This window comes from Myxocyprinus asiaticus, chromosome 44 (assembly GCF_019703515.2).
Source record: "Myxocyprinus asiaticus isolate MX2 ecotype Aquarium Trade chromosome 44, UBuf_Myxa_2, whole genome shotgun sequence".
NCBI lineage: Eukaryota > Metazoa > Chordata > Actinopteri > Cypriniformes > Catostomidae > Myxocyprinus > Myxocyprinus asiaticus.
This window is the reverse complement of record NC_059387.1, coordinates 29,280,085-29,299,088: the sequence shown is the minus strand read 5'-3', so window position 1 is coordinate 29,299,088 and position 19,004 is coordinate 29,280,085. Positions and strand designations below refer to the sequence as shown.

The window sequence follows — 19,004 nt, the reverse complement described above, 5'->3', positions numbered from 1 at the left end:
TGTGTAAGATATAGGCTCAGGAAGGCACAAAGACATAAAAAAAAAATCTTTTTTTTCACAGTGCAATTCAGGGCTTCAGTTGAACGTGATTAGCATGTGATTTGATTCTGAAGGGAACGCACATAACATCACACATTCTTTTGCCTAATTACACTTTATCGGTGTAGCCTTCCTTGACATTAATATAAACGCACAGAGATTTATCACATGATTTAAATGACCAGTTGTATATTTGAAATATTTTCATTTTGGATATATTTATTGAAAAGCTATTCTTTTTTTATAGGCAACTTTAATATGTTTTATTCAACTTCTGTTCTGATCCCTCACATGCAAAAACTGTTATGGCTTACTTTGGCTTATTTTTGGTTAGGCTTATTTTGGACTTGTTTTTCCAGACAGGTCGCTTGTTTCTCTTGCAAGACCTGACAACACCGGAGCCAGAATGAAAAACTAGTTTCTGCTCAGAGTGAATTGAAATGACATACATTTAGTTTTTAACCCCTGATTAAGACAACCACCAGTGTCAGAAATGAACATGGGTTTGGGGAAAAAATGCCCCCAGATTAAAAATATACAGGCAAAAAATAATAATAATAATAATAATAATAATATAAAAAGCCCCTTTAATTAATTCCTGTTTTTTATTTTTATTTATTTTTTATTTTTTATCTGATATATATTTTTATTTAAATTATTAGGTATACATAATATTGAATGAAATGTGTGATAATTCAGATAATGTATCTCAATTAATTAAGATAGTGTAAGTGCTTCACATAAAAAATGACCCATATACTAGCTATACTAGTAAATATAAAAAAAAAAAAAATAAAAAAAATAAAAAAAAATGCCCCTGAAAATCAAATCCAGGGGGCAAATATTGTTACACTGCTAACAACATAAATGAAATAAGTCTGAGGACATTTTCAGCGCTATAATTATTAACAATACCATTAACAATACTTTACATATTATATGCAGATTATATCATTATAATGTATTATGCACGATCAACAAAAACAGAAATAATAGTTAAAGCAGTAGCAGCTGTGGCAGTAATAGCTGTGTTTTATTATAATTCTCTGCATCTCCATGCGAACAGTAGTATTCAAGGGTATTTAGAAACTCCATCAAGGGAACACTGTAGGAAAATGTAATAACAAGTGCAGATAATAACAGATAATATAATAATTTCAAATGATCTGTAGTAATTCATAATGGTGAATTGAACAGGCTCCTGTGTATTTCAAATTTTGCACATGTATGCTGGTTCCTAAAGGGTTAATAAACACAGAACAGGTTCATGGTGATGGTGCGATGGTGAGATCATCATGAGTACGGTAGCCGGTAGAGGGCTGTTCCATGTCCCTTCGCTCGCTCTTCCGGGAATGTGTTCGCTGCTGATGCTCATCGCCGATACTCTCCGGGCCGTCGTACAGTAGGAAACATCATGGCGGCCGTCAGTAAGTACTTGACTGCGAAGAACTCGACTATAGCTGGCGGTGTCCTACTCATTTTATACTTCCTAAAGCAGAGACGGAGATCGGCCCGGTTAAACAGGTATGTAAACCCAGTCAGTCTAATATAATGCATGCATTCAGGCCAGGACCGGAGTTCAGTGCGATTGTGACCCCAGTCCATCTAGAGCGAAATGAGACTTGTGTCCCCTGTCCCGAGCGAACATTATGGCTGTGTGCCAAAACCTAGGAAGCTGCATACTCAGACAGCATTTTCATAGCCACGTTCGTACATGCGAGCTTTCGAATACGCCACTGATGCTTAAAAATTTTGACCAAAAGATTCTCACCAAAGATTCTCAAAAATTTTCTATTCAAATGTTCGGATGCACCAAAGGGGCTTAAAAATTTTAAATTCGAATGTTCGAACACACCAGTGATGCTCAAAAATGTTTGATTCGAATGTTCAAATACACCAGTGATGCTCAAAAATGTACGATTCGAACGTTCAAATACACCAGTGATGCTCAAAAATGTACGATTCGAATGTTCGAACACAGCAGTGATGCTCAAAAATGTTCGATTCGAATGTTCAAATACACCAGTGATGCTCAAAAATGTTCGATTCGAATGTTAGAACGCACCAATACTTAAAAATATTTGGTACGCATGTTCAAAAGCACCAATGTTGTGCAATGAATGTGCCAATGATGCTTAAAAATGTTCAATTTGTACGTTGTAACACATCAGTCACACTAAAAAATTTGTGCTTAGAAATGTTCGAACACAGCAGTGATGCTCTAAAATGTTCTATTCGAATGTTCGAACACAGCAGTGATGCTCAGAAATGTTCTATTCGAATGTTCGAACACAGCAGTGATGCTCAGAAATGTTCGATTCGAATGTTCGAACACAGCAGTGATGCTCAGAAATGTTCGATTCGAATGTTCGAACACAGCAGTGATGCTCAGAAATGTTCGATTCGAATGTTCGAACACAGCAGTGATGCTCAGAAATGTTCGAACACAGCAGTGATGCTCAGAAATGTTCGATTTGAATGTTCGAACACAGCAGTGATGCTCAGAAATGTCCGATTCGAATGTTCGAACACAGCAGTGATGCTCAGAAATGTCCGATTCGAATGTTCGAACACAGCAGTGATGCTCAGAAATGTCCGATTCGAATGTTCGAACAGCAGTGATGCTCAGAAATGTCCGATTCGAATGTTCGAACACAGCAGTGATGCTCAGAAATGTCCGATTCGAATGTTCGAACACAGCAGTGATGCTCAGAAATGTCCGATTCGAATGTTCGAACACAGCAGCGATGCTCAGAAATGTTCTATTCGAATGTTCGAACACAGCAGCGATGCTCAGAAATGTTCGATTCGAATGTTCGAACACAGCAGCGATGCTCAGAAATGTTCGATTCGAATGTTCGAACACAGCAGTGATGCTCAGAAATGTTCGATTCGAATGTTCGAACACAGCAGTGATGCTCAGAAATGTTCGATTCGAATGTTCGAACACAGCAGTGATGCTCAGAAATGTTCGATTCGAATGTTCGAACACAGCAGTGATGCTCAGAAATGTTCGAACACAGCAGTGATGCTCAGAAATGTTCGAACACAGCAGTGATGCTCAGAAATGTTCGATTTGAATGTTCGAACACAGCAGTGATGCTCAGAAATGTCCGATTCGAATGTTCGAACACAGCAGTGATGCTCAGAAATGTCCGATTCGAATGTTCGAACACAGCAGTGATGCTCAGAAATGTCCGATTCGAATGTTCGAACACAGCAGTGATGCTCAGAAATGTCCGATTCGAATGTTCGAACACAGCAGCGATGCTCAGAAATGTCCGATTCGAATGTTCGAACACAGCAGTGATGCTCAGAAATGTTCGATTCGAATGTTCGAACACAGCAGTGATGCTCAGAAATGTTCGATTCGAATGTTCGAACACAGCAGTGATGCTCAGAAATGTTCATTTCGAATGTTCGAACACAGCAGTGATGCTCAGAAATGTCCGATTCGAATGTTCGAACACAGCAGTGATGCTCAGAAATGTCCGATTCGAATGTTCGAACACAGCAGTGATGCTCAGAAATGTCCGATTCGAATGTTCGAACAGCAGTGATGCTCAGAAATGTCCGATTCGAATGTTCGAACACAGCAGTGATGCTCAGAAATGTCCGATTCGAATGTTCGAACACAGCAGTGATGCTCAGAAATGTCCGATTCGAATGTTCGAACACAGCAGCGATGCTCAGAAATGTTCTATTCGAATGTTCGAACACAGCAGTGATGCTCAGAAATGTTCGATTCGAATGTTCGAACACAGCAGTGATGCTCAGAAATGTTCGATTCGAATGTTCGAACACAGCAGTGATGCTCAGAAATGTTCTATTCGAATGTTCGAACACAGCAGTGATGCTCAGAAATGTTCGATTCGAATGTTCGAACACAGCAGTGATGCTCAGAAATGTTCGAACACAGCAGTGATGCTCAGAAATGTTCGATTTGAATGTTCGAACACAGCAGTGATGCTCAGAAATGTCCGATTCGAATGTTCGAACACAGCAGTGATGCTCAGAAATGTCCGATTCGAATGTTCGAACACAGCAGTGATGCTCAGAAATGTCCGATTCGAATGTTCGAACACAGCAGTGATGCTCAGAAATGTCCGATTCGAATGTTCGAACACAGCAGCGATGCTCAGAAATGTTCTATTCGAATGTTCGAACACAGCAGTGATGCTCAGAAATGTCCGATTCGAATGTTCGAACACAGCAGTGATGCTCAGAAATGTCCGATTCGAATGTTCGAACACATACCAATATTTGGTACGCATGTTCAAAAGCACCAATAATGTGCAATGAAAGTGCCAATGATGCTTAAAAATGTTCAATTTGTACGTTGTAACATACCAGTCACGCTAAAATATTTTCTATTCGAATGCACCAATGGTGCTCAGAAATGTTCGATTCGAATGTTCGAACACACCAGTGATGCTCAAAAATGTTCGATTCGAATGTTTGAACGCACCTATACTTAAAAGTATTTGGCACCAGGGGTTGCGTTAACCAAAAATTCTCCGTCATTTACCTATTTTTTTAAACATTGATGGATCATTTCAAATGATTCAGACAGATTCAGATTCATTGACAGATAAAAAAAGAAAGAAGAAAACCAATTAAACCTAGCACATCAGTTCTGATTTCATGCTCACACTCCACGGTGTGTGTGCCCTCCCCAGTTTATTGCCTGCAGTGCTTGAAGTGGGGCGGTACGCAGTGCCTGCATTTCTATAATTTACTCTACAGCGTACCGGCATTTTTTCTTGTGTACCACCTATTCTCAGAGTCTCCCAGTATGATGTAATGTCTTTATTTAATGTAAGTCAGTGGTTTGATGAGGCCCGCCAATCACTTTTATCTGACCTTCCAAATGATTTTGATAAAATAGCGGCGGTAAACATCTGAGCTGTCTCTGTGCAAAACTCTGCGGTGAGTTTAACAACACTCAACACATGCAACAGCGGCATCGGTGGTCGTCAAACGATCCATGGTCCAGTTCCGGAGGAGCACGCATGTTTAAGCTTAATATCTGGGCATAGTTCAGTTACACTCTTTTCCAAAACATGAACCAGCAAATTTTAGGTGAGAACATTTTATTGCGTCTTATTCAGTCAAATGTATTTATGCAAATTGTTTAGCTGCTGGGTGCAGTAAAAACCACAGACTTAAAAAAAAATGTCAAAGCTGTTACAGAATTGATGTCAGCTCATATGCACAACCTTTTGTCACAAAAGATAAATCGATGATGAAAACCGAAGCTTCAAATAAATTACACAGGAAAATTTGCTTTTTAGTCTCAGTTCTTTTCTGTAGTGCTCGTAAAAAGATTGTGAATTGTCACTGATCCCACCTATGCATATATCCTGACAGTGTTTGGTTCTATATACAGATGTGTCAGCGTTCACAGTCCTGACCTGAACATCATCAAAACAGTTTGTTCATCGTTTCATATGATTATTTATTATCTGACAAGTATCTGGCTCCTGTGTGCAAATTCATGTGTGCAGGACCAGAAAAGGCTAATTGTCCCCTAATTGAATGGGAGGATAATAATAATAATAATAATAAAAAGGAAAAACAGACATAAAGCTCTTTTTTTCAGTTTTAGGCTACATATATTTTGTGTAAAAAGAGAGTTCTAAATTAGATTGCCAATGTTCTCTTATGTGTGTTGATATTGTCAAAGATTCAGACTTTAGCAGGTCTAAATATTCTTCCTCAGATTTCATAAAAAATAACCCTATATTGTTTGTTTTTATTTTCAAAGTGAAGTTAATTAAAACCTATTTGTTAGTTGAGGGTGTGAGGTCATGTTTGTTCTTCAGCCAGATCTTAAGAAGGAATTTACAGCCAGACTCAAATGTTAATTAAATACCTCTTTTAAAGTAATGACATGATATTTTAATGTAAATAAATGCATATAAATGCAAATAAATGTTAACATGTTAGTTACAATAAATGTGTTAGGTAAGATAAATCTGGAAAAAAATGTTGGCCCACCAAATATAGTTTAATACTAACAAGGAGAGTACCTGCACTTTTTTTTTTTCTCCACTTCAAGCACTGATTGCTTGGCATAAGATGCGCTTGGGGCGATCCAATCACAAGTGGACATGCGCCATCACATTTACACCTGACCTTGTATGCATCTCTTTTTGATTTGTTCAGATTTAGAGGGATGTGACTCATTACTGATTACATCAATTATTACAGTATGTTAATGCATGAAAATAAAATGCAAAAAGTTTAAGAAAAAAGAGTACGGGGGGCCTGGGTAGCTCAGCGAGTATTGATGCTGACTACCACCCCTGGAGTCGTGAGTTCGAATCCAGGGTGTGCTGAGTGACTCTAGCCAGGTCTCCTAAGCAACCAAATTGGCCCGGTTGCTAGGGAGGGTAGAGTCACATGGAGTAACCTCCTCGTGGTCACCATAATGTGGTTCTCGTGAGTTGTGCGTGGATGCCATGGAGAATAGCATGAAGCCTCCACACGCACTACGTCTCTGCGGTAACGCGCTCAACAAGCCACGTGATAAGATGCGCGGATTGACGGTCTCAGACGCGGAGGCAACTGAGATTCGTCCTCCGCCACCCGGATTGAGGCGAGTCACTACTCCACCACGAGGACTTAGAGCGCTTTGGAAATTGGGCATTCCAAATTGGGGAGAAAAGGGGAGGGAAAAAAAATAACAAAAAGTGCGGAAAAAATCGGCATACCATTTTTGCCCATAGAACTTGCATTTAATTTTAGTGCAAACATGATATTTAGAGCAGAATTACCCATTATTTCAATGGGGAACCTGTTTTAACTGAGCTAAGGTGCTTGATATCAGGCACACTGAAGTTCTGTGAAGTCTGTACATGAGTGTATGTGCTTTGGAAATTTTCCGACCAAACGGTTACTTCCTTTGAAGCCACATTTTACCGGCAAAGTTTAAAAATCTTATTTTAGCGCAGCGATTGATTGTCATGTGGAATTTCACCCTAGAACTCCTGATTCAAAATACTTGCACTTGAGTGAAAAAAATCTATTATATATCCACTGTTATGTACTGTATAGGCCATTATAATGGATCCTTCACCCCAGAACGCCTCAGTCCATCAGAGTGACGGATACAAATTTTTTTCTAGCGCAACCTCTGTTTGGCATGCGTGTTTAAGCACCAATGGTGTTTAAAAATGTTCGGTTTGAATGTTAGAAAGTGCCAATGATGCATAAAAATTTTTGGTTTGAATGTTCAAACCACCAATAATGCTTAAAATATTTTAATGCGTATATACCAATTTAATTAAAATGTTCGATTCTAATTTTTAACACACCAATTTTAATTATTCAGCTCGAATGTTCAAATGCTCCAGTGATGCTTAAAAATGTTTGGTTTGAATGTGCCAATGATGCTTACATTTTCAAATGCACCAATGATGCTCAAAATTTTAAATCGAGTGTTTGAATGCACAAATTTTTACAAATATTCAGCTTGAATGCTGTGAAGTACCAATGATGCTTAAAAATGTTTGGTTTGAATGTTCTAAAAAGCCAATGATGCTTATAAATGTTCAGTTCGAATTTTTGGATGCACCAAGCATGCTTAAAAAAGTTTGATTTAAATGTTCAAAAGCACCAATCATGCTTAAACATGTTCTGTTCGAATGTTCGAATATTGTGCCAATGATGTCCCAAACATGCTGTCTAGGTTGGCAGCACAGTAGGTTTTAATACACAGTCTGTATAATTTCCTTTATAAAGTAGAACTGGATGTTATGAAAAGTCCATGTGAACATGTTTTTTTTTAACATGATCATGATTGAGTGTCCAGCACACTCATAAAAAGAATATTAGGATTTCACATTTCAGTTTCATAACAAAATTCCATGAAATTGAATTGAGTAATTTTTAATAAAAGAACTAAAAGTTTTAATAGTTCCATTTTGTTAAACACTACACAATTCAATTTGATGGAATTTTGTTATGAAATTGAAATGCATAAATCTTGCAGCTTGCTGTAGTCTCACTGTCCAACAATGGACTATTTTATAATGCAACAATGCTGGCTGGAAAAACAGCCACAGTTTGCGACAATGTAACAAAGCCTACATCAGTTTTAACTGTTTTATATACAGTATGATGTTACGTTTTCCATGTTGAAAATAAATTAAACTGCACTCTGAATGGTCTTGATCCTTGATTTCAACATCAGCCATGAGCTATAAAGACAGACAATGCACAATATTTTAAAAAATCTTGAAATTGTGGAAATAATGAGCTAGTATTAAGATCTATTTCATAATCTGCAATAGGAAGAAGGGTTCCTCAGAGGATCTGAACAGTGAGGTAAGATAAATTAATTGATGTTTACCATTCATTCAAGGCTATTTGCCGTGGCCTTCCTGATACTGTACGTTCCATGAGTTTGATTGTCGACCCTTGTACTGTTTCTTGAAACAAGCAGAAAGATGGCAAGAAAGAGAGAGCCGCTGTGGACAGGCTCTTTTTTATTCGGATCTCGCGCATTATCAAGATCATGGTGCCAAGATTCATCTGTAAAGAGGTAAGGAAGTCTTATTAAAGCCAATAGCCTTTAGTTTACGTCACAGCCATGACTTTAATTTTCTACTTGCTATTACTCGTCAGAGGCAGGTAGTATTAGAGGAGGGGCATGCTCATTCTAGAGAGCATTTTATTGTACAAATGTTTGTATACACTCCTGCATGCAAGATGACCCATCAATTTTTTTGCTCTATATTCTCTCATCATTTATTCACCCTCATGCCATCCCAGATGTGTATGACTTTATTTCTTCTGCTGAACACAAATGAAGATTTTTAGAAGAATACCTCAGCTCTTTTGGTCCATTGAATGCAAGTGAATGGTAGCCAGAACTTTAAAGCTCCAAAATGCACAAAGGCAGCATAAAAGTAATCCATAAGACTCCAGTGGTTAAATCCATGTCTTCAGAAGCAATATGATAGGTATGGGTGAGAAACAGATCAATATTTTAGTCATCATTTTTTTAAATTTTTTTTTTTACTATAAATCTTCACTTTCATTCTTACATTCTTCTTTTGATTTTGGCAATTCACATTCTTCATGCATATCTCCTACTGGGCGGAGAGTAGAATTTATAGTAAAAAAGGACTTAAGTATTCATCTGTTTCTCACCCACACCTATCATATCACTTCTGAAGATATGGATTAAACCACTAGAGTCATATGGATAACATTTATGCTGCCTTTATGTGCTTTTTGGAGCTTAAAATGTCTGGTCACCATTCACTTGCATTGAATGGACCTATAGAGCTGAAATATTTTTCTAAAAATCATAATTTGTCATCTGGGTTGACATGAGGGTGAGCGTACAGTGTGACGAAATAATTTTCATTTTTGGGTGAACTATCCCTTTAAAGTTAATTTGGTCACTGTTTAGGAGTCCATTAGCATGTAGATGTAGGCTTACAAGCTAATTCATGATTCATGTTTTCTTTGTGTCACAGACATGGTACTTAATCCTGATCGCAGTGATGCTTGTGGCCAGGACCTACTGTGATGTTTGGATGATTCAGAATGGCACTATGATCGAAAGGTTTGGATCTAGTCTCTGAATCTTTGTATAGAAGGCAGCCAGATTAAATATAATGTACATTGATTGTATTTTTTAAATCTTTGACAGTGGAATCATTAGCAGAGATATCAAACTATTCAAGAGGCACTTTTATTCCTACCTGACTGTCATTCCTGGGGTAATATATTGTCATGTGCTGTGAAAACACTGTGTTTACTAATGTATAGTTATGGGGGGGCCTGGGTAGCTCAGCAAGTAAAGATGCTGACTACCACACCTGGAGTTGCATGTTCGAATCCAGGGCGTGCTGAGTGACTCCAGTCAGGCTTCCTAAGCAAACAATTGGCCTGGTTGCTAGGGTGGGTAGAGTCATGTTGGGTTAACCTCCTCATGGTCTCTATAATGTGGTTCTCGCTCTCGGTGGGGCACATGGTGAGTTGTGCGTGGATGCCGTGGAGAATAGCGTGAAGCCTCCACACATGCTAGGTCTCCGCGGTAATGTGCTCAACAAGCCACGTGATAAGATGCGCGGATTGACTGTCTCAGACAGGGAGGCAACTGAGATTCGTCCTCCGACACCCAGATTGAGGCAATGCCACCACGAGGACCTAGAGCGCATTGGGAATTGGGCATTCCAAATTGGGAGAAAAGGGGAGAAAATCCCCCCAAAAAACAAAAACTAATGTATAGTTACAGTCTCTAAACCGAGACGTGGTGTCATGTGAATACATCACAGTCATAACTTAAAGTATATATGTGCTACCAAACCTGCCCATTGTGTTTACATGCTTACTTGTCAGATCTCCTCTGGTCTGCAGTTCAAGTGCACATTTATGTTTTGTTACTGTAGCCATGAATGTGGTGTTTGTTGATGTATGATTTGCATTCATTTTCTCGTGCACATGAAGGACAGGACAGCAGGACTTTTGTTTATTCTCTTCTCTGCTAACCCTGACCATGTTTGCATGTGTTTGTGTGCATGTTTTGGTTTGCAGTGCAATTATTGGTCGGTCCACTAAAGGTTTCAAGAAGTACTTACTCAACTTTATCACGGCCATGCCCATTGTAAGTTCCTGTTTATTATTAAAGTCATGTTTTTGTTTAAATCGTTCAAATCGAACAGTGGTATTCTGTTTTAGTACATCTATAGTTATGTATGTATCTGTAGTTGTTTTGGGTAATTGTTGTTTGTCAGAGGAGTTCTGAGAATAATAATAGTCTAATATATATATTCAATTAGGGCTAAAATGGCTTTTTAATAAAAGCAGTCTTAAAAGAATAGTTCACCCAAAAATGACAATTCTCTCATCATTTATTCACTCTCATGCCATCCCAGATGTGTATGACGTACTCTCTTCTGGAGAACACAAATTAAGATTTTTAAAAGAATATCTCAGCTCTGTAGTCATTTGAAGGCAAGTGAATGGTGACCAAAACCTTGAAACTCCAAAAAGCACAGCATAAAGGCAGCATAAAAATAATCCATAAGACGCCAGTGGTTTAATCACTGTCTTCTGAAATGATCCAATCGATTTTGGATGAGAACAGACCAAAATATAGCTCATTTTCACTACAAATATTAACATCAGCAGTCTCCTTGCGATCATGATTTCAAGCTTGATTACACTTTCAAGCGCCATCTAGTGCTCTGCGCATGAGTCAAGCACTAGGAAGTGTAATTGAGCTTGAAATCACGATCGTGCCTAGAGACTGTAATGGCAAGATATACCGTGAAAAAGTAGTTAAGTTTTGGTCTGTTCTCACCCAAAACCGATTAGATCACCTCAGAAGACATGGATTAAACCACTGGAGTCATATTGATTACCTTTATGCTGCCTTTATGTGCTTTTTAGAGCATCAAAGTTTGGTCACCATTTACTTGTATTATATGGACCTACAGAGCTGAAATATTCTTCTAAAAATCTTTCATTTGCTCTGCAGAAGAAAGAAAATCATACTCATCTGGGATGGCGTGAGGGTGAGTGAATGATGAGGGAATTTTCATTTTTGGGTGAAAGCCACCAGCTAAACTAATATGTATTTGATAACAGCATTTACATAACAACATTAGATGATGCAATGTGCCATATAAACATCTGTAAGTCTAAAATGCATTCTGTTTGCATTCTAATTTCGTCTGTGCAGTAGGTACATACAAGGATTGTTTGAATGAATCTCTCGGTATGAAAACTTGCAAGTGCCTATGTTTTTCCCATTTCAGATCGCCCTGGTGAACAACTTCCTAAAGTTGGGCCTGTACGAACTAAAGCTGTGCTTTCGTGTGAGACTCACCAAACATCTTTACGATGAGTACCTCAAGTAAGGTCTTTTACTGCCTGTAATAATTTGCAACTGAAAAATACATCAACAAAAACCTCTTTATGGGTAGTTGACGTAAAATATTTTGGGAAGTTGACATGTGCTGCGGTGTGACATGCTATACATCTATAATTATCCATGCAGCTTTTATGACCTTATATTAATTGGGAGACTTTGTAGAATATATGTGCTTTTAAAAAGTAATTTGTCACACAGCTGGACCATTAAAAATAAGTGAGTGAAGGCAAAAAAGTGATTAAAATTGTGAAAAACTTAAATTGTGATCAGTCATGGTACTTTCTGTTATACACTCTTATTTTAACCTAAACTCTTGATGTTATTATTATAATTTAAAAAGCTCATGGACATGTTATGTGTCAACTGTCCTTGTACTACTATTTTCACTATCCAGTAAATACTTGCAAATAGCATTCAGATCACATTGTATTTGGGTTCACTCAGGGGTTATACATACTATAAAATGGGAAATCTGGATAACCGCATTGCTAATGCTGATCAGCTGCTGACACAGGATGTGGAAAAGTTCTGTAACAGTGTGGTGGATCTTTATTCCAATCTGAGCAAGGTAAAACTATCTAAACTGTGTTTTACACTTCCAGTAAGATGAGAGCTGTCTTTGCTTCAGTTTAACAGTATTTGCAAGGTGTCTCAAAATATATTTTACCCTTTCAGCCCCTGTTGGATATTGGCTTGTATATTTTCAAACTGACGACAGCAATCGGAGCTCAGGTGAGTGTAAGAGAGAGCTATTCTAAATAACTTTTTATTTAGAATATTTTCAGGAAGTATTGATGTCTTTACGCAGGGTCCCACAACTATGATGGCCTACCTGCTGATCTCCGGTCTTTTCCTGACCCGTCTGCGAAGGCCGATCGGTAAGATGACGGTGACCGAACAGAAGTATGAAGGAGAATACCGATATGTCAACTCTCGTCTTATCACAAACAGGTAAACTTTCCTATATACAAACTTAGTTTTTGTTTTGCACTCATTTAAAGGGATAGTTCACCCAAAAATGAAAATTCTCTCATCATTTACTCACTCTCATGCCATTCCAGATGTGTATGACTTTCTTTCTTCTGCAGAACACAAATGAAGATTTTTAGAAGAATATCTCAGCTGTATAGGTCCATACAATGCAAGTGAATGGTGACCAAAACTTTGAAGCTCCAAAAAGCACATAAAGGTAGTGTAAAATTAATCCATAAAACTCCAGTGGTTTAATCCATGTCTTCTGAAGCAATCCAATTGGTTTTGGGTGGCAACAGACCAAAATATAACTCCTTTTTCACTATAAATCTTCACATCAGCAGTCTCCTTTGCGATCATGATTTCAAGCTTGATTACTCTTCCTAGCGCCATCTAGCACTCTGCGCATGCATCATGGGAATCGTGCCTAGAGATTGCTATGGCAAGATGTGCAGTGAAAAAAGTTACATTTTGGTCTGTTCTCACCTTTTTGGAGCTTCAAAGTTTTGGCCACCATTCACTTGCATTGTATGGGCAAACAATGCTGAGATATTCTTCTAAAAATCTTCATTTGTGTTCAGCAGAAGAAAGAAAGTCATACACATCTGGGATGGCATGAGAGTGAGTAGATGATGATGAGAGAATTTTCATTTTTGGACGAACAATTCCTTTAATGCCAAAAAATCTATTTTTCTGAATGGTTGATTAAAAAATGTTTTTTTTTTTTTTTTTTTTTTTTTTTAACCAGTGAAGAGATTGCCTTCTACAATGGAAATGTCAGGGAGAAACAGACAATTCACTCAACCTTCAGGAAGCTGGTGAGCTTTTTACCATATGATTGTAGTACTTTTCTAGTACTCGATTCAAATTTGGTAAATAAATAAATATAAACGTATGATGCCCAGAGCTGTTGTTATCAAGGCTTTCATGCCATTGTTACTTATTTGCAGGTTGATCATCTGCACAATTTCATCATCTTCCGTTGCTCCATGGGCATGGTGGACAGCATCATTGCTAAGTGTAAGAGCAAGCATCATTATCAGGCCTAGATAATACTTACCTATTTATGGAAAGACAAATATGAATGCATTGATCGCTCTCTTGTTCCAGATTTTGCGACTGTCGTTGGTTATTTGGTGGTCAGTCGTCCTTTCCTTGATTTGTCTCACCCTCGACATCTGAACAGTTCACACGCTGAACTCCTGGAGGTAAAGCTTCATTCCAGACTGCCTACGCTTCCTAGTTCATGGATTTGTGTATTAAAGATAACATAAATCTCCATGTTTTTAAATTCTGTAATGTGAAACATTTAAAAGGAAAGTTAACCCAAAAATGAAAATTCTCTCATCATTTACTCACCCTCATGCCATCCCAGATGTGTATGACTTTCTTTCTTCTGCAGAACACAAAGATTGTTTAAATAATATTTCAGCTCTGTTGGTCCTCACAATGCAAGTGAATGGTGACCAGAACCAAGGTTATTATTGTTTTGGGTTTTTAATTTCGTTTTAATTCAGTTTTTCGACTTCAAATTATTATTTCATTTAGTTTGTTATTTTACAAACTGTGTTTGTTAGTTTTAGTTTAGTTTTCGTTTTTCAATTAATTTTCGTTTTCATTTTTATATCAGTCTATCAATATATTTTAGTTGTAATTTTTATTTCTATTTCAGTTAACACAGATGAGTAAATGACCTGGCAGGGGATAACTTTGTGTAATGTTCGTTAAATGAGACTATTCCCTATTCAGTCCAGATTACACATACAGTAGGTCTAAATAGTGTATAGCTAGGCTGACATACAACATGGTAAAAACAACTAAGAAGGACATAAAAATGTGGATATATGTATCCCTTTATTTTTTGAACAGCAATGGATGATGTTATTAAACAAACTAATCCATTTATCTTGAAACATTGAGTACATAACCGAATTACTTGCATTGTATGGACCTACAGATCTGAGATATTTTTCTAAAAATCTTTGTGTTCTGCAGAAGAAAAAAAGTCATACACATCTGGGATGGCATGAGGGTGAGTAAATGATGAAAGAATTTTCATTTTTGGGTGTACTATCCCTTTCACAGTGAAATAAAATATTCTGTGGAAAATAATTATTTATCAGGATTTGACTGGATACCGATTTGCTCTGAACTGTGCACAATAAAACAAGGGGCATTAATAAGAAGAGTAAATAGGGTCTGTTTTGATGTTCATGTTAACTTTGAGGGGTTTGGAGTCCTGTATAGTTTTAGTAAAATAATTTCAGAATTTACCTGTTTGCAGCACAGTTTGTATATGTTGTAGCATTTAAGTCAAGTGTTGCCAGACTGCACATAGAGCCAATAAAGTATGTACTTTGGACTGTAGAGCAAAATTGAACTCAATATGTGTTTTCCTGTAGGACTACTACCAGAGCGGCCGCATGCTGCTGCGTATGTCGCAGGCGTTGGGCAGAATTGTCCTTGCAGGAAGAGAAATGACACGTCTCTCAGGGTAATACACTTCACCCATCCCCCATTGTATTGCACCAGCGCATGGAATGCAATCAGATAATTTGGTTTCTTGCCATTGACATTACACGTAAATAGACTTGCATTACATTTTATTGGTGATCCAGTGGCGCAACCTGTGCTTACATGCTCAATGGTATAGTTCACTCAAAAATGAAAATTAATTTACTTTCTTCTGCAAAATGCTAACGAAGGTTTTTAGAAGAGTATCTCAGTTCTGTGGGTCCATACAATACAAGTTAATGGTGACCAGAACTTTGAAGCCCAAAAAGCTCATAAAGGCATCAGAAAAGTAATCCATAAGACTCCAGTGGTTAAATCCATGTCTTCTGAAGCGATCGAATCGATTTTGGGTGAGAACAGACCAAAATATAACTCAGTTTTCACTGTACGTCTTGCCATTGCAGTCTCTAGGCACTAACATGATTTTAAGCTCGATAACACTTCCTAGTGCTTGATGCATGTGCAGAGTACTAGAAAGTGTCATCGAGCTTAAAATCATGATCGCAAGGAGACCGCTGATGTCAAGATTTATAGTGAAACATTAGGGTTATTTTGGTCTGTTCTCATCCAAAATCGATTGGGTCACTTCAAAAGACATGGATTTAACCTCTGGAGTCTTATGGATTACTTTTATGCTGCCTTTATGTGCTTTTTAGAGCTTCAAATTTCTGGCACCCATTCACTTACGTACATTATATAGAACTACATAGCTGAGATATTCTTCTAAAAATCTTCCTCTTTGTTCTGCATAAGAAAGAAAGTCACACATCTGGGATGGCATGAGGTTGAGTAAATGATGAGAGAATTTTTGTTTTTGGGTGAACTATCCCTTCAATGGTCAGGTACGATATGACATGATAAAATGGGTTGCTCCAACCTGGATGCAATCCTACAGCTTTTTGCTTGCAGCCTAGATCCTTTACTCAGGTGTCGCCAACAATGATGTTTCCTGTATGCTTTATGTCAAGGGTATTGCTTTGAGATTTCGGGGCGAAACTGAAAGATTTGTTTGTCTTTCCCCTCAGATTCACCGCTCGTATCACTGAGCTTATGAGGGTCCTGAAAGAGCTGAATTCTGGGAAATACGAGCGCACCATGGTTTCTCAATCAGAGAAAGGTGAGCTTCTAAAGACTCAAGTTTCAAACCAACCTCAAGAGAGTTGCGTAGTTGAGATTTTTAATTGTTTGTGTTCTACATAAACAGACCCTTCAGAAAAGCTGAAGTTGATACCGGGGAGTGGAAGAATAATCAACATGGACAACATTATCAAGTGAGAGCTGCATCTTCTGTCCTCAATCTCTCAAGATGTGTTTCTATACGTTCTGTTCCAAAACTAGTGAGCTGCCCACCTAGGCAACATTTTAGGCATCTTAGACACATAGCAAAATTATCATTATATACAGTCCATTTACACTGCCAAATTCTTATGAATGGGCTGTCTTAATTTATATCGATGTTGCTTGACAGGTATAGAAATATATAAAAGGATGCAGACAGTGCAATAACCGGAGAAGAACCTCAGAATTTAATTTCACTTGACCCAGCCCATTAGCGCTTTGCACGAGCGATTTCACCAAACCCACTTGCGCCTAGACTTGGCGCATGCTTGCCCACTGACTTTGCGAGTATGACGTATTGCAGAGTGCTGTGCTTAAAATAGGGCCCTGAATGTTTAATTCAGTAACTAATAATATTACTATAAAATAGTTCCATCTAATTAAATTATTTTGCATAGCTTTTGTGCTTATTGGAGTTTTGAATTGTTAGCTTAGCAACACGCAAACGTCAGACTCGTTTGGAACCGAATTGGTTCCCATTAAGAGCATTACGAGGTTGCGAGGTTTCAGTTAGGATGCTGATTAGAAGGTAGCTACCTAGATAGACTGTAGAAAGAGAGACAGCTCACTAGGGTTTAATCAAAGTGAGTGTGTCCTTGCTTGGAGGTTCACTGTTTTTGAGAGTCAACACTGCACTGATCTCATGTTTTTTCATCAGGTTTGACCACACACCTCTGGCTACGCCAAATGGAGATGTTCTGATCAGAGATCTTTGTTTTGAGGTGCGTTCTTATTTCTACAGATGATTTGGCCATATGGTGGTGGTTATTCAAAGTTATCAGGCATCAAACATGAACTTTTTTAATTAAATCTGGTAGAATTTTATCTACAGCTCTATGAGGTGGCCAGATTACATTGTCTAATTTTATACAGTTTTGTACGCACATGTCAAGATTTATATTTTAACGTATTGTTCTCCTTATTGTGGACTTTTCTTCAAAGGTGAAATCAGGAACTAATGTTTTGGTGTGTGGCCCCAATGGGTGTGGGAAGAGTTCACTTTTCAGGGTTCTTGGGGAGGTAAGCACTTCTGTTCTTATCAGCTTTGAAGGAGGTTATGGCATTAGTAACTGTGCACTGAATTAAATGGTGCTACAAAATGTTCAATGCAGTTCTGCGGTCTCTGTCTAGTTGTGGCCATTGTTCGGTGGGAGTTTGACGAAACCAGAGAGGGGAAAGCTCTTTTACGTACCTCAGGTAGATCTTTAAATGGCTTTCTACAGAGTAAAGGCCACTTTAACCATGACTAACTGAATAACTTCTCATTTTGGGTTTCAATTCAGAGGCCTTACATGACTCTTGGCTCACTAAGGGATCAGGTGATCTACCCAGACACCCACGAGGACCAAAAGAAGAAGGGGATCTCTGACCAGGTAATTGTTTCAGATCTAAAAATTTTAAATAATGTACAGCTCACCAACAGCTTTTGAGATGGTGACACTAACCCTCACATCCACAATTAACTTACTTGATAAATGTCACTATCGTCACCTGATCTATGTGACAGGTGTTGAAGGAATACCTGGATAATGTCCAGTTAGGACTCATCTTGGAGAGAGAGGGCTCCTGGGACATGGTTCAGGATTGGATGGATGTGCTCAGTGGAGGAGAGAAGCAGAGAATGGCGGTAAGCAAAGAAAACGTAGACATTTTAAAGAACAGCAAACGTAGTCAACAACACAAAGTTGCATACAGTAATGCAAAGCAGTGTACAACAGCTTTAAATCTCTGTAATAACTGTAAGGTATTACAGTTTCAAAAAAAAAAAAAAAATTTTACTTTTGTATTTTCAATTTGTCATTCCAATTTAGTTTCTGTTAGTTTTCACTTTATGACCGTTTTAGTTTTTTTCAGTGTTTTTTAGTTTTAGTTTAGTTTTAGTATTTTAGGGCGGCCAAAGTTTAAAACATTTGCTGATATAATTTAAATGTTTAATTTTGTGAAATTTCTCTGGGCCTTTAGTATTATCACTATCTAGTGGCATTTTCATGCTTAATGAAGGCAGGTTGTAAAGGTTCCCATATATGTTTTGACCATATATGTATCAAAAATTCTAATTTCTTTGTTATTTTTGGAGTTAGGAAAATATGAAACTTTCGGGGGGGGTTTGTTAATGATGATATCAATAAATTATAATTCTACCAACTGTGTGATGCTTTAAAGGCAAGAGTATGTAAATAAGTAAAATTAGTATGCGTACTTTGTTTAGAGCTTGATTTTTTTTTTAGTCACAGATACTACGAAA

At 37.8% G+C, this 19,004-nt stretch overlaps 1 protein-coding gene across 5 annotated transcripts in view; it reads left to right on the top strand.

Moving 5' to 3' along the window:
- The window catches only part of LOC127434461 (ATP-binding cassette sub-family D member 3-like), a 35,010-nt gene that overhangs the window by 12,287 nt on the left and 3,719 nt on the right, over positions 1-19,004 (top strand). The window contains exons 1-20 of one of the 5 annotated variants that reach the window (XM_051687243.1): positions 1,061-1,563; positions 8,337-8,370; positions 8,486-8,587; positions 9,531-9,619; positions 10,594-10,663; positions 11,820-11,917; positions 12,380-12,503; positions 12,611-12,667; positions 12,744-12,886; positions 13,656-13,725; positions 13,858-13,927; positions 14,018-14,115; positions 15,310-15,401; positions 16,447-16,538; positions 16,626-16,692; positions 17,418-17,481; positions 17,702-17,779; positions 17,891-17,956; positions 18,043-18,132; positions 18,267-18,386. In XM_051687243.1, coding sequence (XP_051543203.1) covers positions 1,454-1,563; positions 8,337-8,370; positions 8,486-8,587; positions 9,531-9,619; positions 10,594-10,663; positions 11,820-11,917; positions 12,380-12,503; positions 12,611-12,667; positions 12,744-12,886; positions 13,656-13,725; positions 13,858-13,927; positions 14,018-14,115; positions 15,310-15,401; positions 16,447-16,538; positions 16,626-16,692; positions 17,418-17,481; positions 17,702-17,779; positions 17,891-17,956; positions 18,043-18,132; positions 18,267-18,386 — 1,734 coding nt within the window. In that variant the 5' untranslated portion in view covers positions 1,061-1,453. Of the gene's footprint in view, positions 1-1,049; positions 1,564-8,336; positions 8,371-8,485; positions 8,588-9,530; positions 9,620-10,593; positions 10,664-11,819; positions 11,918-12,379; positions 12,504-12,610; positions 12,668-12,743; positions 12,887-13,023; positions 13,125-13,655; positions 13,726-13,857; positions 13,928-14,017; positions 14,116-15,309; positions 15,402-16,446; positions 16,539-16,625; positions 16,693-17,417; positions 17,482-17,701; positions 17,780-17,890; positions 17,957-18,042; positions 18,133-18,266; positions 18,387-19,004 lie in introns of those variants that run through there. The other 4 variants (XM_051687242.1, XM_051687241.1, XM_051687244.1 and 1 more) reach the window with 4 other exon arrangements.